General features: G+C 46.6%; 2 protein-coding genes across 2 annotated transcripts in view; both read right to left on the bottom strand.

Annotated features, from left to right (window-relative positions):
- The window catches only part of septin9a (septin 9a), a 66,709-nt gene extending 59,043 nt beyond the window's left edge, over window positions 1-7,666 (bottom strand). The window contains exon 1 of the mRNA XM_030089843.1: window positions 7,124-7,666. Within this exon, the coding sequence (XP_029945703.1) occupies window positions 7,124-7,148 (25 nt within the window). The 5' untranslated portion in view covers window positions 7,149-7,666. The remainder of the gene's footprint in view (window positions 1-7,123) is intronic.
- Window positions 7,667-10,101: 2,435 nt separating this feature from the next.
- Window positions 10,102-15,471, bottom strand: LOC115387786 (uncharacterized). The gene is made up of 5 exons (XM_030090643.1): window positions 15,385-15,471; window positions 14,258-14,410; window positions 13,826-14,155; window positions 13,295-13,440; window positions 10,102-12,235 (listed from the first exon to the last, which is right to left on the bottom strand). Exons 2-5 carry the CDS (start codon window positions 14,322-14,324, stop codon window positions 12,149-12,151), a joined length of 630 nt encoding a protein of 209 aa, XP_029946503.1. The 5' UTR covers window positions 14,325-14,410; window positions 15,385-15,471; the 3' UTR covers window positions 10,102-12,148.
- Window positions 15,472-27,493: the final 12,022 nt, after the last annotated feature.

Raw genomic sequence — 27,493 nt, 5'->3', positions numbered from 1 at the left:
CTACGACTAAGACGTGGAAACATAGAATGGACCGATGTTTGAGGGATTGCTGTTATTGTCCAACCACAAAGTAAACGGCTGTTGAGGGATTACTGTTGCAACAACACATCATTAGTGGGGCAAAACAAAGCTGTCCCATGGTGGTCTGACCTCGGCTCACGAAAAGTGGATGAACGCTGGTACGATGGGTGAATTCTGCTTCATGGAATCCAAAAGAAATGAAGACTTAGTGATGGTTTTATATCTGGAGTTTTTTTGAACATCAGCCTCCATGTTTTTCACATCAACTCTGCCCATGATGAGAGGCTTTGCTTTGGGACAGCTGCAGTCAATGGTAGTAATAATGTTACCTCAGTGTTTGTCAGTGTGTGTTTCAATGAAAATAAAGCATTTACCCTTCACTTCTTTCTTTTGAAGACTTCACACTAAGGAAAAGTGTTTCCCTGATCTTATATGCTGTTGCAGCACAATAGTACCAACAAGAGCGCGTTAACAGGATGCTGCATCTCTAATAGATCAGCAAATTGCGGCACTTTTCTCCTGCATGCACGCACACACACACGAATCATCTCTCCTGCACCGACTCAGCCGGTGCCACTCAGATGAGGTAAGTCGTTCATCCGGTGGCTGATGAGTCAGTCGTCCCGTCCTGTTTTCAAGTTCTTAGAAATACTTCCTACCGCAAATCAGTGGATGAAGAGGCCTTCATTTTCTGCCAATAACACCAGTAAAACGGGGTGGTTTTCCGCCGCTGACACAGACAAAGGCAGCTGCTTTGACGGTGAGGGAATGAATGTGACTGGAAGCCGTGACTAAAGCTCGTGTGATTCGTGGGAGACACACAGAGTGTGTGTGTGTGTGTGTGATAGAGAGAGGAGCTTTGGAGTGGTTCTCTTTCTTCACCAAAAGTCAATAAAGAGGTACAGTAAGAGATGATGAAGTGTGCCACCTCAGCTCAACCTCCCCCACAGCACTTCACTGGGCTCTCACAGTTCCACCAAGCCTAACTGCTTCTCACCCATTAAATGAATTAGTGTTACTTATTAACTGCCAGAATGATGTACAAAGGGTTATCTAATTAAAACGTGAATGATTCTGTGGAACATAGTCAGTTAGTATTTATGTACTCCTACTTGCCCCGGCCTGCAAAGTTCTCTACAGAAGGGAACATGGTGAACAGAACCGGTAGAGGAACCTGGGAGCTTTGATAATTAGACATCCTCATGTTCCTCAACGAAATACTGTAGGTCCTTCAAACTAACAGGATAGAGTGAAAAGGCCAAGTCAATTGAAACTCAAAGCTAAAAAGACATTTCACATTTCAACACCTACTCCCTCCTCTAGCGGGAAATAAAATCCAAAGATGTGAGTTTAACACACACATGCACATACATGTACAATCCCACATACAATCGCAAAGCAAACTGCTCCAAGCGAACCGAGAACCGTTTCCATTTGAACTCCAGCAAGAGATTGATGCACCTGAAAGCCGAAAGTCTTGATGAATTGTTATTTGGCAGCGCAGAGATATAATTTCAGCGTTGCCAGTAGCCGTGTGGCTTGACGAGAGGTGAGGGCAGAGCACTGACAGACATAAAGCAAATATGCATGAGCTAATCTCAGTCAGCCTGAATACAAGCCAAAGAAAGGGGGTGACACCTGCAAAGTTAAACTGTACAGTGTGTTTGTGGGTGTTGCAGTGGGCTGCTGCTCGCCTCACCTGCACAGTCTTGTCTGGGGCCACAAAAGTATATGTGCACACACACACACACACACACACACATACACACATACGTACAACTTTCATCCATGTCTTCTATCCCTCCGAGGCGATTTGCAATCTTCTGAGGTTATATTATTTGTCTTATGACTTTGTGCAACAGAGGCCATTACTTACACATGATAAGAATGGGACCAGTGTTTCCTCGCTAATGGAAAAAAACCTGCTCCGAGCGCCGTTGTGAGTCATATTGTGGACCCAGTTAAAAGCAGAGCTGCCTGTGTGTATTTGCTGTAGGCCCCAACTGATTGATGTCAATTGCCGTGTTTAGTGCGGCCGAGTATGTGCTTGTGTCAGCGCGCATGTAGCATGACCGGCAAAGTGCACGGCTGTGCCTGGACAAATATGCGAACTGATTAGTTATTGGTGTCAAACGACTAGAGACGGTAAACACGGAGAAGAGGGCGCTGCACTTAAACACACTTGGAATCACAAGATCAATCACCCATCCACACACACACACACAGAAATGACAGCCTACAAAGAGACAGGGAAAAATGATTTACAAAACATACACTTTAATGCACGCTCTGACTTATTTGGACACACCTGAGATCTTTGTGTTTGCAGAGGGAGGCCACGATTTCCATGTTTGAGCTGGAGGACAGATGAGGTGATGGAACTTTGGCCCCCCTCTCTTTCTCTCCCTCCCTTTTCCCCTGTCTTCTTCTACTTCCACCCTTCCCTTTAGCAACAGATTATGTTTTGATTTTGGACATTAATCAGATATTGTTGAAGCGTATCTATGACAATGCAATGCAAAATAAAGAAATTCTGCTTAGTGATAAATGCTGCTATTTCACCTTGCTCTTTGTTTTGTAGTTTTATCTAATGAGTATGATATTTATATAAATGTAAAAATGTTCCGTCTTTCCTCTCTGAAATGCCCAAACATAGTTTAATCTTTATTTATTATCACACGATACAAACTATGTACATAACTATGAATTTCCCTCTATGACTTCCTTTAGCAGGATGATTAAAAGCTTGGAGGACGATATATTTTAATGTATAAACAATTCTGAAGTGGAATTATTTGAAAGTTTATCATCTCTGCACCCCGTGTCCTTGAACGCTTCTATCTTTTCACCCATCTGTTCCACTGTGTTTTTACGGCCCTCATTACACATTTTAAGGACATGCTGCGAACGCGGCGTTTCACAACCCGGCCCGTGAAAGAGCTGGAGGGGGTGATGAAGAGAAAGAGGGTGAACGAAAGCAAGACAAGACTGAATGACGGGACGGCCATTTTTCAAGATTGTTTTTACAGCCCAGATAAGCCTTTTACCTGGCAGCGGCTCTGGAGTGGGGGGACCGTCCCGAACCCACCCACACGCCGTCAGGCTCGCCTGCACATGTGGACAAATGTGGTTTGGGAGAGAAACTGGCTGTGACCTTGAACTGCACTCCTCCCAGATGAATAGCTGCTGTTCTGGCGCCGATGGAACAGACCGGGCTACACCTTTTCCTACCTGTTCCTCACTCATCGCGCTCACTGAAAACCAACACGGCCCTGCCAAACATACATTAAGCGGCTGCGCTCTTCCCAGAGCGTGCACGGGGTCGCATTAAAGCGCATGAAAGAGCTTCGGGCCGCGTTAGACAGGATACTACTGGAGTCAATAAAACAATGCTGGTGTGGTAGATAAGCATCAGCCTTCCTTCTTGTGAGGTTGTTAAAATCCACAGAGTCACTTAAATTGCCCGTAGTGCTTTATGAGTTGAAACCTCCCCCAGGAAATATGCAGTTACTGTATGTCACAGGTGAACGACCCAATGAGTGACTGACTGTGTGTATGTGCTGACAGGAGCACAGAGATCCCGGCTCAACACAGTTTTTAAGGGTATTAACATCCAAATGCTTGCAGAGATGCTTTTTGGAGGACATGGGGGCAGGCAGCTAAGTAAACAACACCATTCCTTCTTAACACTGAAGCATTAAGCCTGTACAGATCTTGTTTAGACAAAGTTTGGGCTTTTCCTCTTTCATGGTATTGAGCTTGTATCATCACTTCTCTTGTTTCAGAACTTAAAAAAAAAAAACAAGCTAAGCAAACTGTGCCAATGCGAGGCCCTTTATATGAACTTCCAGTTACTGCAGTTACATTACAAAAAAGGAGTGGTGCAACAAGAGTAAGATTTATACTGAGCTGGACTTTTATGCATTTTCTCGCTCTTTCAGTGAGACTTTACCTCCCCAACACCGCCACTTGCACTCATATGAATCACTAACACTTAGCCTGATTGCTGCTTGCAATAAAATATTTATTCATGTCATGACAGGCTGAGGCTGCGCCAGCCAAACAATGGAGTTACTATTTATTTTGCGTGGGTTCTGGCTCCACTTGACAACAACACTTCACCTATTTCTTCTTGCAGATTTTTCTGCAAGTCTGAAAGTTTATGAGATAACAGCACCAGGCTACTGGGTCTGACACTGCTGAACAAATGCACGTGCGCCTGCACTTCGTCATTCTCCGGCCCGTAGATGTCAGTGCACATGTCCCACCCCACGTCAGAGCTTCTCGGGGGCCTGCCATTATCGTTTTACGGGGCGCTCTTCGGGTCTACACTGCGTGCAGGTCCGTTGTATCAGTTGACACCCCCGGCAGCAGCCAGCATCTCAGAGGTGCATTCTTGGCTGCAGATGATAAACACAGGGCAGAGTGGACACTTCAGAGCAGGCTCTGAAAGGGGAGGACCGTGCACGCGGCGCAGAGACAAGGCGTAGACTGGCGGGCTCCTGCTGTCAGGAGGACTCCACACTGCAGAGTATCTCAGCGACACTGTGTTATGGTGCAGCTGATGTTTGATACACACACTTCCCCAAGTCCAGCGCAGAGCAACACACGCCTGTTTTGGTCAACCTGCTCATAGTATTAGGATGTTTTCTTTCCTTATATCTTCATCTGTGATCTATGAAGCTTTTTGCAATGACAGGTCTCCAAAGTCACATCTTGGGTTCGCTGAAAAACGCAGGTAAAGCGCTGTACATGCATGTCCATGTGTACCAATACCTTATTAGTCCATTATTCACAGGCTTTAAAGAAGCCAAATTGAGGGGTAGGCCATCCTCGGCATGCTCTGCTAGATGACAGGGCAAATATGTCTCAACACAGTTTATTGCTTGACTTTCAAGTTGCCATCCAACAATAGCTCAAGGCTCTGAATCAAAGCCTCCCTCACTCTCCGCTATAAACGGGGTAAAAAGTCAGAGCGGGGCGCAGAGTGAAGCATTTGTCACAGCGTGAGTGGCGGAATAAGGTGCATGTGTGTGTCTGTGTGTGTGTGTGAGTGTGTGTGAGTTTTGAGTGGGACATAAAAGAACATAACAAAAAGAGTGGAGCTACTTAGAAAATAATGACTCTATATGTGCATGCCTGTGTGTGTGTGTGTGTGTGTGTGTGTGTGTGTGTGTGTGTGTGTGTGTGTGTGTGTGTGTGTGTGTGTGTGTGTGTGTGTTTGAGTTGGCTATTATTCATGCGGGTTACTCATTGATCCAGACGTCTTGAGGGAGTGGTGTGCAAGTCAGGGATCGGCTCCGACAGCGGGGTTCAGCGGTGAGGGGTCGTATGAGCGAACACAGGCACAAACACACACATCACGCAGCACAAAGCACAAACCATCCATCCCAACACGCTACACACACATCTCTATACCTTAAGGAAATCGCTGAAAAGAGTCGGATACACAGTCTTCTTGTTTGTGTGCGTCTGTACCTGCAATGACATTGGCGTGGTATACACACAGCCACACACACACAGCCACACACACACACACACGCTGATACAAAAGTCAACCTTCCTCTGTGAAAGTCACCCCTCTACATCTCTGATGCTTGTCCAAACACCCCTACGCCTTTGAGAGCGAGGCCTTTCGCAACACACACACACACACACACACACACACACACACACACACACACACACACATCAGAGAACATACACACTTTGTTATTAGACTATTCCAAAAGTGGAAGCTCTGACAAAGAATGTGACAGCTCCACACACGTCGCACAGCGCGCGCACACACACACACACACACACACACACACACACACACACACACAGGAGAAGAGAGGCGGCATGACCCGACATGTGCTCGGCTCTAATGGAAACCCAGCGGACGCTCCGTCGCACAAAGGCTCTGGGAAGAGCAGCCGGGAATGCCGGCATTCCGGCGGGATGGGGTTGTGTACACTGGACTGAGCCAGAGCTTAGAGAGAGGGAAAGACAGCGGGGAAGGAGGTTCTCCAGGAGGATGCAGATGATAGTGAGCAGAGATGGAAAAAATATGGTGAACATGAAAGAGAGGAAAATGACGAGAGAAAGAAAAAAAAACTGACAGCAGGAACAGGAGATACACGGATGTCACGTGTTCACGTCCACGGTCCTGATTATTCAGGAAGATTTTGTGTTTTTAACAAGCAACCTTGGTTATAGCCTGAATTTCCGAGGAGTTTAGACTGAGGGCAACAATAATTATCATCATAATACAGGCATAGCATCAATTTTCAAATGTATGAACCGGACTTTGTCCAATTGAATCTTACAATTTCAATGGAAAAACTATCAGGGGTCCCATGTTAAGAGGATGAAGCTGTCAGAAGATGGACGCACGGATGAATTTTCAGGAGTTACAATCTCTTCCAAAGATTTTTTTTTTTTTTTTTTTTTTTTTAGCACTACAACCTACCTGATCACCTCGACACCTTTGCAACATATAACCTCAGGTATCCACAATCAAATCCAGCTACTCTCTGTAGTGATGCAGGTACAGCAAAAAATAAACTAAATATGTTTTGACACACTTCAAACCTGTCAAGCTCCATGACTTTCGAAGCTCACTGTCTCAGACTGTGGCACAAAACTTTGCTGATACACACTGTTCATTCTATTATATATAATTCAATATGAAAACAGCAATGAGAACAACTGATTTTGTTCAAACCATAAAAGAAAGAACTTTAGCGTTTACTGTCCACTTTTTGTCATGATGTCCCAGTCTGTAATGCTGCAGTCAGAGAGTTCAAACCTGGGAAAAAGTTGCTCAACCACACCCACAGATCCACGAGTTTTGTGTATTTTTTTCAGTCAGGGAAAGTTAATACAATACCAGATAAAATGGAATCAATTAAAAAAAAAAAAAAGGGGGGGGGGATTTGGCAGCTATTCATGCTTTAAAATCTACTTCTTTTAATCACTTTTCCATTGTGTTGAGTCCATGATTCCACAGTCAGCTACAGTTGACTTTTTCTCCTATCAGGTTAGAACAGCAGTATCACACTTCCCAAGATTACGCAAGCGTGGTCAGATCCACATTTTCTAAAAGCAGCTGGCTTACCTGTACTATATGAAGACTTCTTCATGGCTTCTGCTGCAGTTTCCTCCCGGCAGTGAAGTGGGACTTGGTTTTTGGAAGTGTAAACTCTGGATGATCCGCTCTGCTTTCTCAAGTGTGCGTGTGTCAAACTGACGTTTGTGTCCGTGACTTTTCCTGCGTGTTTCTCTTGGCGCACCTTTCCTTTCAGCACTTCTGGGCTGTTCTATTTTCAAAACGCACCTGGCGAAGGTAAGTACACTGTCTTATTCGGTCTTTCTAAGTCCAATCTCCTTTTCTTTTTCTTTTTTTAAACTCCTACTTTACGTGAGGAGACTCTCCGCTGGAAATGGAAACAATCACACCTGCGCTCCTTTACGCACGCCCAATCCAGGAGCGGGAGTGGTTTACTGTAACAGTGGGGGCTTCACCAAGCCCAGTCTTTCACTGATATTTAGAGTGCACTTAGTGGATAATCTTTTTCTAAAGCAAAATAATCCATTTTGAAGCTGGCTGATCTTGGAGTTCAGGATTGCTCTTCGCTCTGTTGCGCAACTTTAAAAGGAGGGAATGCACGCGCATGTGGATAACTGTCATCTTCACTGTCTAAAGCAATAATCACAATGATAAACACTGGCAGCACGCACCCCCTCACGTCTCGGTTTGTCTTTATGTAATAACTGATGAACCTGTGCTGTGCCATCACGTGGGCAATGTGTGGACTCTGCTCAGCTCCTGGGTGTGTGGAGTGTTGTAGGTAATGTGTTTGTAGTGGAAACATTGTATTCTGGGTGGAACCACGTGCAAGGTGAGGCCACTCTAACCAGATATTTTAACACATGTACCTTTAACCTTTGAAATTTCCTAAATGTCAAACTGTGGCGGCCATGTAGTTTCATGATTACACAGATCAAATCCACATCCTGCCACAGAGGTGAAGAGAATACTGTGAGACAGCAGCAGCCTGAGCTCCTCCTCCTCCTCCTCCTCCTCCTCCTGCCTCCACACTGCCCTGATCCAATCCACAGTTCAACATCAACTTTGACAAACAGACAGGAGATGTTTGAGGACTGGGAGCAAAGTTCTGTCAAAACAACAGGTCCAGTAGCTGACGGAAAGTTCAAGCACCAGGGTTTCTTTGACAAAACAGGCATAATTCAAAGTGAAATCAGTAACATATTATTATTATACAGTTACATTTTGTGCCCAACTAACTTTCAGGTTTGGGTTTTGTTTCCTGAAATTTGGAGGGAACTTTGAGTAATGATTGATCTATTGAGAAGTGGGGCAGCACACAGGCTGGCCAATCACAGTAGGAGGAACCTCCATTCCTGGACAGACAATCTAAACAGTACAAGAGTTTTGTCACTGCAGTGAGTTATTTCTTGTGATTTCCTTCATGACAGGAGTTGAAATCATGTCCAGGTGAAGATGTGTCAGAGCTGGCCAGTGACTATAGATTCATAAGAATGTATTTATTATGAGATTCCTTGAACTGATAATGACAAGTGCTCGTTTTTCCACACATTTTTGTCCCAAGGAACATAATCCTTTAGAGCCCAAAATACTCTGTATGCCCAGACTACACGTGCGCATACTGAGACAAAAAACTATATGGGGAAATCTTGAATACATTTATGCTTATATGCTTTCAGCATGAAATAGTAAATAATAAAACAACAAATAAATAAAGTTTTTCAGATCAAATAAAATTTATGTGATGCTTTTTGATTCATATAGATCAGACCATTTCAGTGACAAGTTGCAGCATTTCCTGAGATAAGAACAGCCTGCTGACGTCTCACACACAGTGCTGACAAAGAAGCTTGACTGAAGCGCATCAGGACGATCACCTGTGGGCGAAACTGCAAGCTGCATGACCCAGAAAAACACCGAGAAGAAGCTGAATCAGATATAATCAATTTAATGTATGAGCTGTGCTGACACAATTTCAGAGACAAATTCAGACGATCTTATCAATACAAAAGATGAAATTCACTCAGACAGTGATGCTGGTTCAGCCATGTCAAGTCAGGCTATGACAGCAAGAGACTCAGCTCCAAGTCCTGTTTCTGTTTTCTGTGCATCGCTCCCTCCCACCCACCAGAGGCCCTCATTCTTCGCACCATCTACATCCACCACATCTGCACAATCTGCCCCTACTCCAGTGCATTCAACAGTCTGCAACCTTTGCCCCTCTGTTTTGTTTTGTTTGTCCTTTCATCTGCTTGGTCTGGGCTCCTGCGACACACATGGATGGTCAAGGCCAAAAACAGCTATGAACTTATACATTTCTTCCCATGTCTTCCAAATTTATAGTGAAAAGTTACATCAGGTTACAGCTGAGTAAATAACTGTGCTGAACGTTGATTTGCAATATCGCGTGGTCATTAAAACTCAGAAGAAAAAATGCAATTTATAAAATTCCTAAAGGGTTAACAGTGCTTAATGCTTATTTTTTTGCCCTTATTTGCATAAACAAACAAAACATATGTAAAGCATGTGTTAGTTTTACTTTTTTAGATCATTTTTACTCTCATCTTTACATACTTACACATCTCTACCACATTACCCCCACAAGTATTTTGTGTGATTTAATGGATTCTTTACAGCAGAATAAAAGTCACAAATATCAGGAATTTCAATCCCAAAAGTTCTAAGTTCTGATTTTTCGATAATCCTAATGACATTCACCTTTGCATTTGTGAGACGTGTGCTGTAAAATGTAACCACATACTGTAATGTTAGTGGAGTCTGATCAGAAAATTTAAAAAAAAAAGCTTCACAAGACGGAACCGCACATTGAAAGTTCTTTAAAGCATTGAACAGATAGCAGCTGTGAAAGTAGAGTGTTAGGATCACAACCTCTCACCTGACAACCTGCCCACACATCTGAAAAACACCACATGTGTCACGTCTTTCCACTTACTGTATAACGAAAACATCCTCTGACCATAAATGCGACACCTGAAGAAAAACAACATGAGGGCTGCAGCCACACGTCAAGAGAAAAACAACTTTTTAATTTTTGATTACGAGCAATTAGGCAGACGGTGAGGCGTGTCAAAGGTCACGTTAAATAGACAGGCCTCGTCAGACGTGGCGGCTGTGTAAAAACTGAAACAGATTATTATCTCTTGCTGCTACACATGATTTTTGGAGCCTGAGTTCTTAACCTCGTATGATTTGATGCTTCCTGTAACAAGTTTTGGCATGTTTGGAAACTGCTGCAGTCAGTCGAGAGTTTCCTCCGCTTTGTGTAAAGTTCACCGAACTGACACAAATGAAGGAGCGATTACAAAACCTCGTGGTTTGCGAGATGATCTCTGCAGACACGCTTATCCTGTCTCTTCCTTTAAGGGGGTCTCATCTTCCTGTCGCTGCGACCACTCGCCTCGTCTCATGCTCCACTCGGTGCTGGACCTCTGACAGGCACGGCGCCCGTCTCGGCGGTGCAGAGGAACCACACGGCAACAGCTCACACCACAGAGTTCTAACATTTACCCCACAAACACGACATGTCACACTTCATGGACCTTATTTGGTGAAGAAAAAACATGTTCACAGTTTGTGACCACACGCTGTATGGTGTACGCTGATCTTGCATGCATGCAGAATACAGATGTTTCCTTGTTTTGCTGAGTTTTTTTTTAATCCTGATGTTGACTCAAGCTGTGTTTCCTGTGCTTGAATGCAAGTGATGGGTTTTTTTTAATTGCTTTTATGTAATTAATTACATTAAATAATGTTGAAAAACATTTTTGTTGTTATTTTGTAACTTGTGTGTGAAACTGAACAAAATCTTCAATTCTACACAATTTTTAGCTTCAAGAGTTAAACAATAGAAATATAATGCGACTGAATCAATGTGAAAGTTTGTGACTACACTTCTTAGAACTACTGTTCATTATTATTATATTGTGCTATTGGCTAAACCATATGGGACAATTAATCTGCCTATTTTACAGTCCAGTTAAGCACAAGTGCAAATGGACATTTCGCATGTTTTTGCAGTGAACACGTTCTGGTGTCTTTTTCATTTTCACAAAACAAAACCGTCAGGAATCCTAGAAATACTAAACAATTGCAGTCACTTCACGCAAGCAAACAGCAGTCCTGTTGCTTAGCACAGCTAATTCATCAGTGACAGAAATTTCTTCATTAATCTGGAAACAACAGGAAGAGATGCAGTCGTCACCATATATGGTCATTTTTCTGATGAAAAGTAATTCATCATTAATTGCATTTATTTTCTTTATTTGTCATGAATTCATGTTCATGTTAAAAAAAAAAAAACAATAATGTGTGTGAGATTGTAGATGTATACAATGCAAATACAATATGAGAGAACAATATATATAGATTTTTTTAATATAGTAATAGCTACTTTGATTCCTATATATTCTTTATGTTAATCTTCTAAAGCCTTCAGTGCGGTTTTTATGAGAATAAGTGTAATTGGTAAACATGTAGCCTGCAGTAGAAAACAAGCAAATATTTCAAAAATACATCCAAGATCACAAAATTACTATCTTGATTTTGTTAAAAGACAGATTACAACAATATATATATATATATATACATATATATATATATATATATATATATATATATATATATATATATATATATATATATATATACATATATATATACATATATATATATATATATATATATATATATATATATATATATGTACACAGTATTATATCTTGCATAGCATTAGAATAAAATCTCAGTTCATCTGAACATTATTCCATAACCTTTATACATAAAGATGAGAAAAGATGTTTTCACATTGGATGGCCGTCGTGATGCATTCCAACGTGAACATTTGTGCAGAGATGGACATTTTTGTTGAAGCTGACTCATCTTCCCTCAGTCAGTTTCATTATGATCCTCACAGTTCTGGGCTGACTGGCTGCCCGGGGCTGGAGAGACGGCGCTCAGGAAGAACATGCTGAGTTGCCACGTTGCTTCACATGCAACACTTTGGTGCACTGGTGGTTACAGAGCTCATACCGTCTGCGTGCAGCGATGGCGACCTCAAGGTCTGAGAGTTCCTCGCATCTCCTCGTAAACATCATTGGTGGCGACGCGTCTTGGTTTCTCCGCTCCGTTCCCTGACTGTTTCTGCTCACCCACAGAGTGAAATGTCAACACATTAGATGCTGATTTCAGATTTTCGTTTTTTTTTGTAATGACACAGACTTGGACTGAAAACAACTGACATTTACGTGGTCTCAGGTCAGATTTTGCTCCACGCTTAACTTCAGTGAAGGTGCTGATCGTACACTGTGAAAATACTCCTCTGCAGCATAAGTAACTACTACTACTACTCTACTCTGCTCTCTAAAGGTCCACGCTATCAGAGTAGCACTTAAAATTTTTTCTTACTGTTGCATCAATTTAGCTGCTGTCAGTAAAGAGCTGCTTTTATCAAAATACAGTTTTTCAAGCAGCTGAAACAAAATGAAACAATCTAGAGATGATCAATCAGACCACAAACAACATGGAAAATGAGCAGACAGTGAAAATGATGACGTAAGGAACATCACAGGTTTTTCACTTAGATGCTTTTGATCATTGGTTCAAGTGTAAAAGACTGGCTTAAAATGAATGATTAAAATGATCAATGCACTGCTGAAACAAGCTAAATGTCTTATATAAGTGAAGCTTATTTTGTTTTTCAGTTGCCAATTTAACGGCAGGACTAAATGAAAAAGTCAAAATGAACCTGTTTCAGGTCATTTCTGTTGGTGCTGTTGGATCAGTGAGTTTTCTTTGATATAAATACTTTATATCTAAATGGATATGGCTACAGTTTGTGGTGTAGGTGAACTGTATTGAATTACATCAATCTAATGTTATATCCTCTCAAAAAAAAAAAAAAAACATTGGCATGCAGTATTCGGAAGAACACACGGCTTCTTCTTCTTCCAGCCAAAAGTATCTGAATTGTCACCATTGTGTTTCATAAAAACTGTCTAAGCAGTAATGGCAGTAAATAGCAGCAAGGCACGTTCGCTCTGCTGAACATAACAGGAAAATACACCTTCGAGAATAACAGGAACATGGAAACGGCCCCCAAGAATTCCAGCGGGGCTCGTGAGTCAAAGCAAAATGCATTCAAAACACACATTCAGTCACCCACAACACACCCACATGCTTGTTCTCAGAGACTGGAGGTACCTTGCGAACGATCCATATGAGGAAGGACATGATGATGAGCAGCAGTACAACGCCAATGACAACAACACACACCATGATCAGATCCTGGTTTGACGAATCACACGCTTTCGGTTCATCCTTTGCCACCTGTTTGTCTCCTGCATGGTCTGTGCACATCAAACACATTACTTACACAGTGATTAATAATCATCTGGAGCCTGAGGAATTAGTGATTTTTCTTATTTTGATTTGCATGTTTTGAGAGAGATTCCCAGTATTTCCTGGGACACAGAGTGCTGCACTTCACAACATCAGGTAGAACCAAGCAGAGGTACTCACTTAGTGCAGCAGTGTGCATGCAAACGAGATGTCATGCCTTTAACTAATAAAATGCTTATCACTTTGATTCAATTAAGATGAAGAGGAAACTCTTCGCTTTTCATCTGGCAGCAGGAGTTACTTCTTTTTCAATGTCATGCTGGGTTATTGTCCTGCATTAAAAAGATGAAGGGACTAGTTTAAGTGTTGTGAGAGTGAAAAAACAAGTCTCACCTGTGACCACCAGGAGCACAGACCCTTCACCTTTTGTAGTCTCTATGTTTGCGTGAGAGTCCACCTTTGTGTATATGCACCAGTAAGGCCCAGTGTCATTTGGAGACAGGTTTTTTATGAGAATATCTTTGTTGGGAAATTCTCCATGTGTCTGCAGTCGTTCGATGTATTCTTTTGCAGTCACCTCTTTGGCTGATGCTGCTTCGGTGTTAAAAAGCTGAAATTCTTCTTTGAGGCCTTTTTTCAAAGCCAGTTGTTGTTGTTTGCCAGAAGATCTGCACTGGATGGTGACGGACTCCCCAGACTTCTTCCATTGCACTCCTTTAACTTCTAATTAAAAAAAAAAAAAAGACACAGAACTTACATCTGCACCTCATTTGAATTTTTACAGAGGAGCAGTACGGGATTCATGACACCATGTGTTGACCTTACCTGCATCAGTCAGGGCTGTCCAGTAAAGACAAAGAAAAACCTGGAGATTGAGGCAGAAAGCGAGCATGACGGCAGCGACTGTCTCACATGAGTCCCTTCCAATGCGAGTACTCAGACGGAAATGTGCATTTGTCTTCACCCACACAGGCAATGCTGCAGAGCAACACGTGACAACACGTCAAATGTGGGACAAACCTTATCAGCATCACCTGCTCCCCTGCCTTCCCATCTGTCACTCACTGAGCATTACTAAAATTAAAAAAAAACAACAACTTTATTTCAACTTTGGACTGGTTGTGTTGGAGATCGACTTGACACATACAACTGTTTTGTGAGGTTTAAAACAGAAAACAGAGAGTTGGAGACACCGTATAACGAGAGCTTGCGAAAGGGAAGCAGGAGCATCGAGCCTTGAGACTGTACTTTTATTATATTCTCAGGTTGTCTTCTGTGTGTGGCTTTCCTGTGGGTTCTCTGGTTTCCTCCCAAAGTTTAAAAAACACGCATGTGATAAACAGTACCAAGGTGTCGGTGTAAATATGTCTCTCTGTGTTTGCTCTGTGATGGAGTGGCGACCCGTCCAAGGTGTGTCCTGCACTCGCCCACAGTCAGCGGGGCCCAATGCACTGAGGTTTGGAACATGGATGGATGGATTTCAGTAGAAGTAAGGATACTCTGGTAGAAGTAGGAGTGGCTACTAATTTAACTCATCAAGCCAAGTAGAAATAAGAGTACACCATGCCTGTACAGACTCGCACAATTCGACTGTTACCTGCAGACATGGGACCAAGTCACACATGTGAAAGAGAGAACCTTCAAGTCATTATTTCTTTGTGAAAATCAAGTTAAGTCACTCTATTTTCATGTACTGTTTTAACATTTATTTATTCATTTATTTATTTATTTATTTTTCATGAAGGTATTATTGGTGAAAAAGGCCAAGCACCTGTAACAGTGGAATTTTTCATTGTATGCAGTGATTTGTATGTGTATCAGTAAACTTGTAGATTTTTTTTTCTCTCCACAAAAACAACACAAGACATACGCATTCAGAAATTCTAAAATAAAGATACAAACCAAACATTAAAAAACACAACTCTCTTCATTAAATCTGTTGCACAACTTACCAAACACTTTGAAGTTGTGGACAAACCTGCTTGAACCTTCCCCGTGAGTCACTGATTCTGATTCCTTCAGCTACAAATCAAAGATCTGATCTAAGATCCAATAAGAGGACATGAAAAAAAAAAAGATTAGTCATAAAAGAAGATTTCAGATTAAATAGCTTACTTATGGATTGGACTATTTCAGAGTGTTTTATGGTAAGAAAAATAAAATACCTGTAATGGTAATACATAAAAGAAAAGTCTATAATGGAGAAAAGGTAACACAGTTCTACTTCGTAAGTGCTTAGCCCGCCTACGGGCTTCGCTAGTGGCACACCTCCAATCTCTGTCCAATCCACTGAGACTATACAAAGCTCGACGCACCAATCCCCCGCACGCGATGGCGCAGCGCCACGCCCCACACCGAGGGTACATAACCTCGGATGGCGCTAAGCAAACCCTTCTTCTTTCTCAGCATCTCCATGAGACTTAGAAGCCTCTTTTACGGATCAAGATTCGACTTGAATGGATTCGCCGGCCCGGGACCAGTCGCCATCGGGCGTCGGGCCGTTCTCCTGCCGCTCCTGCGGCATTCCGCTCATCGTACAGGACTGTCACGAGCTCTGCTTCCTCTGCCTTGGCTGGCAGCATCACCGCCAGCGGACCTCCTGCCCGGCCTGCCTCGCGCTGCCGCTCGAAGAGAGCCAGCGGCGAGCAGCCTTCATGGGCACAACCTCCCCGGCTCCTGCCGGTGAGGACGACGCCGAGGAGACCGCCGCCGCCGCCTACGACTGGGCCGAGATCCGCGGCAGCGTCAGCAGCAGCAGCAGCAGCGTGTCTGTGTCACGGAGTTCGACTCGGTTCGACTCCGCCTCCACCGCATCCCGTCTCCCCCGTGAGCCTGTGGAGCACCTCGCGGGGCTCTTCACTTCAGCCGCCGAGCGCACCGGCCTCGCGCTGCCGCCGCAGCCTCCGGAGCCGGTGCAGCGTGATTTTGCACTCGGGCTGGCAACCCAGTCACGGGCTCGGTCCCGGACTGCGGTCCTATGTCCCGCCGTGCCGTCGTTTCAAGCTCACGTGCAGCGGGACAGGGGTACGCCACTTGCCGCCAAGGGTACGGTGAAGGGCTACCGAGAGTATTCTTGTGTGGAGGGCTGGCCGCCGGTCTCCGGAGTGCCTGCCATTGAGGACTCCGTTCGGCTGTGCCTCCTCCCCCGATCCTCCGCCTGGCCCGGCGGAAAGCCCGTGCTGCCGTCTGAAAGGGACAGGCGCATGGCGAGCTTCCTGGATCGTGGCTACGCTAGCGGCAACCTGACGTTCGCCCTAGCCAATAACATGACCTTCCTCCTGGGCTCTGTGGACAAGATCTGCCACGAGAAGTCCCAGCTTTCCCCCGAAGACATCGTGGAAGTCCAAAATACGGCCGAAGTCCTGATGCGCATGTGCAGAGCCATCGCCGTCAGTGGAGGCCGCGTCATGGCCAACGCACAGCTCGCCATGAGGCACCTGTGGCTTGGTCTGTCTTCTTTATCTGAGCGGGACCAGCGGGGCGTCCTGGGACTCCCCTTGTCCACCTCTTCTCTTTTTGGGCCCGATATACAGGTGATCATCGAGCGCCTGGAGGCAGCAGCACGAGGCTCGCAGCAGCTCGCCCCGCACCTCCAGCCCCGCCGTGAGCCGCCGCCGCAGCGCCGCCGCTCCGCGGACCAGCGGCGTCCCGCTCCTTGGAGCACCTCGGCACCTGGACAGACCGGACCGTCTTTCCGCCGATCCTCCCGGGGCGCCGATCAGCCCAGACGGTCCCGCGCTCCCGAGACACGGAGCGCCCCGTCCGCTCGACCCGCACCTGCCAGCAAACATGCAAATAAAGGCCGTCAGGCCCGTTACATCTTCCAAAGAGCAGCAGTCCCTCCTCTCCCCCGTGTTAGCATGATCGAAAAGTGCAAAACCCGGCTGGGCCCTTCTCCCTCCCTCCTCCCGCTCCGCGATAAGGCGGCTGAGGATGGCGAGCGGAATGCGCACGGAACCGCCTCTTCACCGGCGCTTTCTTCGCGCTCTGGCCGCAATGCGGCTGCGGACGCGGGGCATAGCAGCGCGCTGGAGCCGCTAGCTTTCCCGCTGTGTGCGTCACGCAAGCGGTGCGCTGCTGATGTCCTTTCAGCGCCCCGCAAACGCTTCAGGCTGCACTCTCCACCGGCTTCGGCTCGAGTGAGCATTTCGAAGCGTCAGAGCGACGGCTCCGGCCCGGCCCGGCTCCCCGCCGTGGGGTATCCCGGCCCCGGCCGCACCCATAGCGCTCTCAGCAGCGTCTGTCCGCCGACCTCCGCTCGTGTTAGCATGACGAGGCGTCAGAGCGGCGGTGCCGTTACGCCCCGGGCTGCCGACGTGCAGCGCCCCAGCCCCGGCGCCACTCATGCCGCTCCCAGCGGAGTTTCTCCGCCGAGCGGCGGACTCACGCCGGCCCGGGTGTCCGCCGTAAAGCGCCCCGATCCCGGCCTTATTGGTGTTGCTCCCGGCAGCGCTCCCTCGGCTTCCCCGTGTGTTGTCACGGCGGAGCCTCGGAGCAGCGGAGCTCTGCCGTCCCGGGCTCCCGCTATTGAGCGTCCCGGCTCCGGCTTCAGCATCACGGCCAGCGATCCGGAAGGCTCCGACATCAGCACCGAGGACAGCGACCCGGAAAACTCCGGGATCGCGCTGCCTCTGCTCGGGTTGTCCCCAGCAAAGCGCCGGTCCGCGGCCGCCCGCTCTCATTCAGGGGACGCCTGCTCCACAGCCCTTTCGCCGGGGGGCCCCGTCTCCCGAGGCCGGGAGGACGGGTGGGCCGTCCCCGCTGGCCGTGGTACAGCCACTCACGCTCCGGTTTCACACGTGGCGTGTTATGTTGGGACCGCTTTCTCCCTGGCTGTCCAGGACGCTGAGAAACGGTTATGCCCTGCAGTTCGCCTGTCGTCCGCCTCTCTTCAACGGCATCCTTCGTACGCGGCTCGCATGCCCTGCGGGGACGGCCGCTCTCGAGGCAGAAGTAGCCTCACTCCTCCGCCGGGGTGCAGTCACGGAGCTGACCGCGACAGAGGCGCACTCGGGTTTTTATTCCCCCTACTTCTTGGTCCCCAAGAAAAGCGGGGGTGTAAGACCCATTCTGGACCTGAGGGTCCTCAACACTCACATAGCCACCAGGAGGTTCCGCATGCTGACGGTCAAACACCTCCTGGAGAGCATTCGACCTGGGGACTGGATGACTTCGATCGACCTGACGGACGCCTACTTCCACATCCCCATTCTCAGAAGGCACAGAGCCTTCCTCCGCTTTGCCGTGGGGACCAGGTATTTTCAATACAACCGGCTCCCCTTCGGCTACTCTCTCGCCCCTCGCACCTTTACCAAGTGTGTCGAAGCAGCGTTGGAGCCCCTCCGTCGTCATGGTCTGAGGATCCTCACTTACATCGACGACTGGCTCATACTGGCGTCCTCTCATCAGGAGGCTGTGCTGCACACGACCCAGGTCCTGCACCACATCGAGCTCCTGGGGTTCACGGTGAACCGACACAAGAGCGCACTCACCCCAGCTCAGAGCATGGCTTATCTGGGGTTGGAGCTGGACTCGCTCTCTATGACTGCCCGCCTCTCCGAGGAGAGACGGACCTCCCTTCTCTCGACCCTGAGGTCTGCAGTGACCACACCCCTGGTCGGGGTTCGTTTGATCAGGACCGTCCTGGGTTTAATGGCCGCGGCCCACCCAGTGGTCCGGCTGGGCCTTCTACACATGCGCAGGCTGCAACGGTGGTTTGCACGCCTCCGCTGCATGGGAAAGTGGGACGGATGCAAACGGTTCCCGATCCCGCCCCAAGCACGCCAGGATCTCCTTTATTGGATGGATCCTGCTCTCCTAATGCAAGGAGTTCCCCTGGGCTGCGTGTCGCATCACGTCGAAGTGTTCACCGATGCGTCTCTCGCGGGATGGGGAGGCACCCTAGACCACCACGCGGTGGGCGGTGCTTGGGATTTGACTCCCACTCACATCAATGTGCTGGAAATGACGGCGGTGCAGAGGGTCCTGCTCCATTTCCAAGCCAGGCTGAAGGACAGCCATGTGCTCATCAGGACGGACAACACTACGGTGGTCGCGTACCTGAACAGGCAGGGGGGGACCCGGTCTCCCCCTCTTCATCGCATAGCGGCGGAGATCCTCCGGTGGGCGGACCGGCACCTCGCGTCTGTCAGGGCGCGTCACGTGCCCGGAGTCCTCAATGTCGGTGCAGACAGAATGTCCCGGGGAGGCCCACTCCACGACGAGTGGGGCCTGTCCCCGTGGGTCGCAGCCCGACTCTGGCGCAGGTTCGGATGCCCAGTGGCAGACCTTTTCGCCAGTGCAGAGAACGCACAGTGCCCACTCTGGTTCTCGCTCAGGTTGTCAGACGCCCCCCCTCTAGGGGCAGATGCCTTCGCACACAGGAGCTGGCCGTCGGGCATCCTGTACGCGTTCCCTCCAGTCCACCTCTTGACCCCGCTGCTGCGCAGGGTGAGGTTGCACAATCTTCACGTGATCGTGGTGGCTCCGGACACCCCGAGTGCGCGGTGGTTCCCGGACCTGGTTCAGTTGGCAGTCGGGGACCCGTGGCCGATTCCCGACGGGCCCGACGCACTGCAGCAGGCAGGAGGCGCCCTTCGGTCCCGCCCCTTCCTGGGCGGGAGGCTCCTGGCTTGGAGGCTGAGCGGGTGAGGCTGGTGGAACTAGACCTCCCCCCAGCGGTGGTGTCCACCATCCAGAGTGCCAGGGCCCCCTCTACTGTCAAGGCCTACAGGTCTCGGTGGAAGCTCTTCACATCATGGTGCTCGGAGAGGGGCTTGGACCCGGTCTCCTGCACCGTTGGTGGAGTTTTGGAGTTCCTCCAGGCCCTGCTGGACAGCGGTCGCGCTGCATCCACCCTGGCGGTGTTTGCATCGGCCATCACAGCGGGCCACGGCGGTTTCGGCCGCTTTTCTGCACGCAGCCACCCGCTTGTGAAGCGGTTTCTGCGCGGGGCGTGTCGGTTGCGACCGCCCCCCAGGCATGTGGTCTCTCCATGGGACCTCCATGTGGTGTTGGAGGGCCTTAAGGGACCTCCTTTCGAGCCTTTGGAGCAGGCGGAGGACCGCTTTCTCTCCTTTAAGGCCGCCATCTTGTTGGCGCTAGCATCCGCCAAGAGAGTTGGGGATCTCTGCGCATTGTTAGTCCACCCATCCTGCATGGTGTTCAGCCAGGATGGGGGACTCGTGCACCTCTGGCCTAACCCGGCCTTTCATCCCAAGGTGATCACTTCGGACTTCCGGTCGCGAGTGATCCGGGTCAGGACGTTTGACTCCATGCCTGGTTCGTCTGGGGACGACCCACGCCTGCGGTCACTGTGCCCGGTCAGGGCTCTGCGTCTTTATGTCCAGCGCACAGCTGGCTTTCGCACCACGGACCAGCTGTTTGTGAGGTTTGGAGCCCGGGGGCGTGGTTCCCCGCTGACCTCTCAGCGTCTCGCCCACTGGGTGGGGGGCGCTATTGCAGCTGCCTACGAGGCACAGAATCTCTCGCCACCAGCAGTGATTCATGCTCATTCCACACGACGTGTGGCTGCCTCTGCGGCCCTGTGCAGAGGGGTCACGGTGAGTGACATCTGCCAGGCTGCCTCCTGGGCCTCTGCGTCCACCTTCGTGCGTTCGTATCTGTTGGATATGTGCACTGACTCTGTGGCCATGTCGGTTTTCGGCGAGAACAGGAGTTCAGTCGTCTAACCGTTTCGGTCCTTCTGGCCTGGCTGCCGCGTCCCGGGTGGGCTCGCGGACCAGGGGTTCCCCACCTACCGCTCGGCTCTGCCGCGGTCTGCGGATGTTGTTTACGGTGTTGCAGGGGCAGGAGTTCTGCCGCTTGCTGTTTTTGGGTTCGCTGCCGCTCCCCGTGCGTGGGACGCGGGCCAGGGGTCCCCCCCTTCACCGCCTGCCGCTGTGGTTTCCCGGCCGGCGTGTGTGTGTGTCGCTGTGGCGATGCTTTGTACGTCGTGGGCCGCGCTACATCGCTAGGTGCCCGCCTCGTCCTTCGGGAGTTCTACGGCCGTTCTGGACGTACGGTTTGTTTACTTCCGTCTTATGCACCAATCCCGTCAGCAGGCCAGCTGGGAGTACATTCATCGACCTACGGCCTTCGCCTTGGTGAGTACCACTAGCGAAGCCCGTAGGCGGGCTAAGCACTTACGAAGTAGAATTAGTAGTTACTGGATGTAACTCCAGTTCTACGAGTAAGTGCGTGCCCGCCTACCTGCTGGCCCAGCTGTCTGCTTCCCTTGTTTTTGCTACGTCAGAAGAAGGGTTTGCTTAGCGCCATCCGAGGTTATGTACCCTCGGTGTGGGGCGTGGCGCTGCGCCATCGCGTGCGGGGGATTGGTGCGTCGAGCTTTGTATAGTCTCAGTGGATTGGACAGAGATTGGAGGTGTGCCACTAGCGAAGCCCGTAGGCGGGCACGCACTTACTCGTAGAACTGGAGTTACATCCAGTAACTACTAATTATACACAATAAATATAAAATTAGCTGTGCCTCCGTGATAGAATAGTCTACGGTGAAAACTTAGCATGAAACAGAACTGTGCGCATCAGGTTTTCACACCCAGTTCAATAAGAAACACAGGCAATTGATTCATCTAGTGTTTATACCACAAACTGTCAGGAGTTGTGGCTGCGGTGAAATAATGGTACCTCATTTCCCAGTGCCCTGTAGAGGCAGAGAAGAAAACTAGTTTAAAGTTGTTGTTTTGTTTTTTTTGACAGATTTGGCTTTAGAACATTTTTGAAAATTAAACCGTCACGTTGGGTCACATTCAGTGGGTGAAAGAAACTTCTGACATAAATAAATAATACAGGAATGCAGTGGCGGACCGTGCATTTCACACTAACGCCTTCAGAACAGATCCGCCTGAACCAATCCACCTCTCAATAACTATTTTGTCTACAAAAAAAATCTTATTATGCAGATATGCACATAAAGAGCTGCTGCACAGCAGATAGATACTTGTGCAGCCAGAATAAATGCCTTTGCTGAAGTGCACAAGTCTCCTACTACATCTGTGCACATACAATAAGCATCAACAACTTAATAAAACAGCAATATTATTTAGGAAAAGAGGAACATTTTACTCACCAAAATCCCGATTATTTGAAAACAAAATACATCCTCCTTTCCTTCCTCAAAAAGAGTTCAACTGCTCTGTCATATAGATTATCCGTGCGTTTCAGTTCCATAAAGCCAGGGCTGAAAGTCCAGCTTGCCCTGTGGTATTTCTGGCGTAAGTTTTATTTCTCTTCAGGGCTTCTTCTTCTTCTTTGGAATAATTGAGGTAGGCGACCAACAACTTAGGTGCATACCGCCCCCTACTGTATCTCTTGGTGAATGTAAATCAGACGGCCTGGATATGCGGTTGTTAGAAGCTAGAAGGCGCTGAGTCGCCAACTCGAAATCTGATTGGTTGAAGCAACTGTCTGATTGGTTGAAGCAGCTGTCTGTTTGACGCTTCACTTTACTTTACTGCGCCATCAGGAACGGATAGCGAAGGCCTCGGGCAGATTTCTTTGACCCTAGCAACATATGATGCCTTAAGTCTGATTGGTTAAATGATTTAATATGAAAAAAACATGTCTGGAAGCAGCGCAACCACGGGAAAACTATGAAAGGAACCAGAACATACCGTTTGGAATCATTTATTAATTATTTATGGACAAAATATAATTTACATCAGTCTTTAATTCAGATAATTTTTAGGCCAGCAGAGAAGGCTTTGCAGGCCCTGACGGCCCACCACTGCAGGAATGGATGTTCAGCACATTGATGCTATGATGAGACCATTTCATCCGACTGAAGAGTAAACTTGTGATCAGGTAATAAAAAAAGACACTTTTTTGGAATTGAAGTTGTGTAAACACAGCAAGCATATTTCTACAAAGCCTTTAATGGCACACGCGCCATAAAGGATTTGGGGAAAAAAATAAAGAAAATAAAGTAGGCTGATCACAGGCCACAGATACAGCTTGCAGAACTCCAGTGGAAAGTAGGTCAGAAGTGTAGTTAGCAGGGCCTGTTTCACTCCATCTGCACTGCCCTCTAGCGGCAATAGAGAGCAAACATGAGGCTGTTGGAAGAAAAGAAAAGGCTTGACTGTCAGGCCAAAAGCTCATCCTGGACGAGGAACTAGCTGGAATATATCATCAAATCTCAGCCCAGTGCAACCCTACAGTGATGATATATAAAGATGGATGAAAAAAATAATACTTGGTGTCAGTTACAGAGAACATACAAACATACTTTTTGCAAATTCTAAATTATTAAAATTTCAAGATATTGTTGATTTATTGACGGTACAAATTGTATTTAGGGCAAGTAAGGACAATCTTCCAAAAAAACATCCAACTTTTATTTTCTAAAAGAGTAGGAGTAGGGTGTAATTTATGTCATACACATAGTTTTAAAGTTAGATGGGCGAATAATAAACGGAAAAGAATTTGTCCTTCAGTTCAAGGGGTAAAATTGTGGAACAGCCTGGGAAGGCAGCTCAAGGAATGTCCAAATATAAAGTTATTTAAAAAGCAACTTAGAGAAATTACTTTTGAAAAATATATTAAGGGGAATGATTTTTGTTTATAAAAAAGGAAGTGTTATTAACTGTACTGTGAACATAATTGTGTAATAATGAAGGTTGTAATATCTTGAGGTAAAGAGTTAAAGTAAAGAGGGGTGGGAGATAATAAGTGTTACTTCATCCCACTCCTTTTCAAGCTAATATAAATGTGTTTTGTTATTGTATTGTACTGTATTGATTGTAATGATTTTTGCTTACTGTAATGTAAGGCCTCTTGAGTTAATTTATTGCCCTCTCCTGGTTTGTACAGTAAATTGTAACTCTCTGGGTAAGCAAGGCTGACTAAGGTATAGTATATGGATTAAACTAAGTCAAACAGTGAGAAAATGACAGACAAGGCAACATTCAAAAGTAAATAACTAGAAAGAAATTCGATATTTGTTCCTCACAGAAAAGAAAATTACAAAACTACAATTACAATTAATCTCCTTTGACTTCTCTATGTAACTAACACTAATTTAAAATTCAACAATAGATCAGAAAGCTTCATAATTAAAAATAAATCACTGAAATACCTCAACATGATGAGGTGAGTTAAATTAGCAGTGTGCAGAGGTGTGGCATGAATTACAAGAATTTTTTTTTTTTTTTTTTTTTTGAGGTGTCTGACTGCACAAACCAAAAGAGAAACACAATGATAAAACTCCTGGCAGCCCAGAGATGAAGAAAAGGCCCAGCAGAGCCCTGACACACTGGCAGGACCTGACGTTAAATCTACCTTTCAGATGAAGCTAACGTGAAGAAAGAACCAATGATCAGGTCAAAGGATTTCATAGAAAAATGTTGCTTCAAGTCCTTCACGTGCATTATTTAAATGTTAAAAACATATATTTCTTCAAGCATATCCTGTGTGGCTTAATATCGCTTCCAAACGACACTTGAGAACTGTAACAATGGAAGAAAATCTCTCTCATTTGAGTAAACTGCTGACGAGGCTTTTCAAGCCCTAAACGACCTCAACCAACCCATTAAGCCCTCACTGTCCTGAGAGACTTGTAAACTCAACCTTATCAATCAGCCAGCAGGAAGTGCACAATGCTACTGGTTAAAAGTCTTCGGAGATGAATTCATGAATCGTCCCCAGCTCCCCCTGCCTGCCTGCCTGCCTCCCTCTGGGGCAGGATGAGAGAACGTCCCCGCTGCACTCTCCTCTATCACTCCACTTCCTGCAGTCTCATCCAGTTAAGGAGGTACAGTGTGAGTCAGAGCAGGCTCACCGAGGAGGGCTTTTATGCTCCCTTTGTCGCTACGGAAACAGCCCTGTCCATTTGCCAACCAGTGCTTCCTGTTTTGGGTTCCTAATGGGTGGGCCGTGTTTCATTTTAGAGTCTGCGAGATAAACGGGACAATTTGTCCAGGGAGGGCAGAAAGGCCACAAAAATGCAAAACATAAACAAAAAAAATGAAGTTTTCTCTGCTGTTTGGACAACATCTAACATTTGTCTGATCTTAAGAGAAGTTGCTCAGTCACTGAAGGTGAGTATTGACTGACCGATCGCTGCCATGTCACTCAGACTCATGACTCAGTTCATATCCTGTTCCTCCTCAGGGACGCGGCCGGCCTCATCTGGAGAGCACATGGTCCGTCGGCCCCATCAATGAACGGCTGCAAATGAGCAGGGGTGCTTCAGCATTCATCACAGGCATCAGTTAAAGAAGTCAGCATATGGCTGCGGGGGAGGAAAATGGTAATCTCCCGTCTTTTCTGGAAAGATTAGTAGGATGATCAAGGGGGATATAGACATGAGAGTCTGTTTCCAAAGCAGTTTTACTGATTAGCTCATGACCAGGACAAAAGAGCAACCTGCAGTGCCCCTCATTGTCTGCCAGAATCAGACAATGCTAAACATATTTACCTCAAACCTGGCGCCGACTTTGTTTTTCTCAAAACCGAAGCTTGAAAACTGAAGAAATGCGGACTGATACATTCTTGCTCGTATATGCATCAAGAGCAGACTGAGGGAAGGACATGGAAGCCGAGCCCATTCTGGGTCTTCGGCAGTGCAATAAAAAGCTCAGGATTTTCCCCAGCTGAAGCAGCATTTACAGAAAACAAGCCTTCATTGAGTGCGCTCCAACATCCTGGCATGTTTCCAGGGCAGGAAGTTCTTTTCCTGGTCCTGGGTGACCTGTGCATGCCTTTCACGGCAGATGAGGGCTGAAACATACCGACGTGCCACAGCACTCCCTCCACACTGCTCACAGTTTTACCTCTGAAGGTGCACAGCTCAAGACAATCGAAACTGCTGAAAATACTCCTCCTTTTCTGCTGATGCCTGGTGCATGTAGCTCTTACGTAGGAGAATGAGCCGAATAGTGGAAATTTACAACTGCAATAATTTAACCTGCAGGAAACAAAAGTAATCTTGGATGGTTTGCATTTAAAAAAAAAATCTATAAAGAATGTAGAAATCCAAATAAAGCTCAATACCGGTTGACAAAAAAACTTAAGACAGTAGATAAGGTTTATCGTGGCTGATCTGTGGAGTAGGATCTGCTTCTTAGACCCCTGTAGAGTCAAATTAAGAGGCTTACAAAGAGTCATCAAGTCATCAATCCACCACCTTTCAAATCAAAGACAAACTGAAGTAAAATGTGTTCAGTTGAGGGTTTGTATTACTTCTATATTTAAATAAAATAGCCGTGTGAATATGTCAGATGCTCTCAAGAAAACAGTTTTCCATCTTTGTTCACTGGAATTAAAAGAAGACACTGGTCCAGAATATGAGTTACAGCTGAGCAGCTTTTCAAACAAAGTGGGCCCTTAAATCACCTTCGACCTCCTCGGTCAAATTAACCATTACAAATCAAAGGCTAACAAATCAATACATGCTTCTTATGCAGGGCTTCACCCTTTGTAAGTGTTGAACATATGCAGCTGTGTAGATAATGAACGCATCACCCATATTTGACCAAACAAGTATTTCCTGTCAGCAGTTCTCAAAAAAAAAAAAAAAAAATCAATATATCTGTATATATATATATATATATATATCCTATATCAATATAGGCTGTACAATGTTCTTCCATTGTGCTGGGACAAACGCCACGTCTTCTCTCACCTTGTTCCAGTTCATAATAGTTCTATCACTAGAGCTTATAGCTGTAAATTTAAAAAAACTCATGTTTTTAGACGGACTCCTTTTTATTGTGCCTTAACATTTAAAAGAAACAAGCACGTACCTTCCTGTGCTTGGGAGCAGCTTTCCATTAAAAGCCATTTACCTGGTACACAGTTACCCTGTGGCCTCATAAAATGCCCTCAGAGGTACATTAGATTGTATTTTATAAGAACAGAAATTGATTCCTGCTTAATCCGTCTCTCACAGCGACGTCCGATACGTGAAGCAGCTTTCAAAACAGCAGGTGTTTGTGAGGAACTGCTGCAGTCCTGTAGATTCTTAAAAAGGTAAAGAGCTCAGACTAAGACCAAATAAAGACTTCTTTGTGCGCAGCCATCTAGGGTAACATATCTTACTAT

The sequence above is a fragment of the Salarias fasciatus genome, chromosome 4, assembly GCF_902148845.1.
Source record: "Salarias fasciatus chromosome 4, fSalaFa1.1, whole genome shotgun sequence".
In the NCBI taxonomy this organism is placed as follows: Eukaryota; Metazoa; Chordata; class Actinopteri; order Blenniiformes; family Blenniidae; genus Salarias; species Salarias fasciatus.
This window is presented reverse-complemented; position numbering and strand designations above follow the sequence as displayed.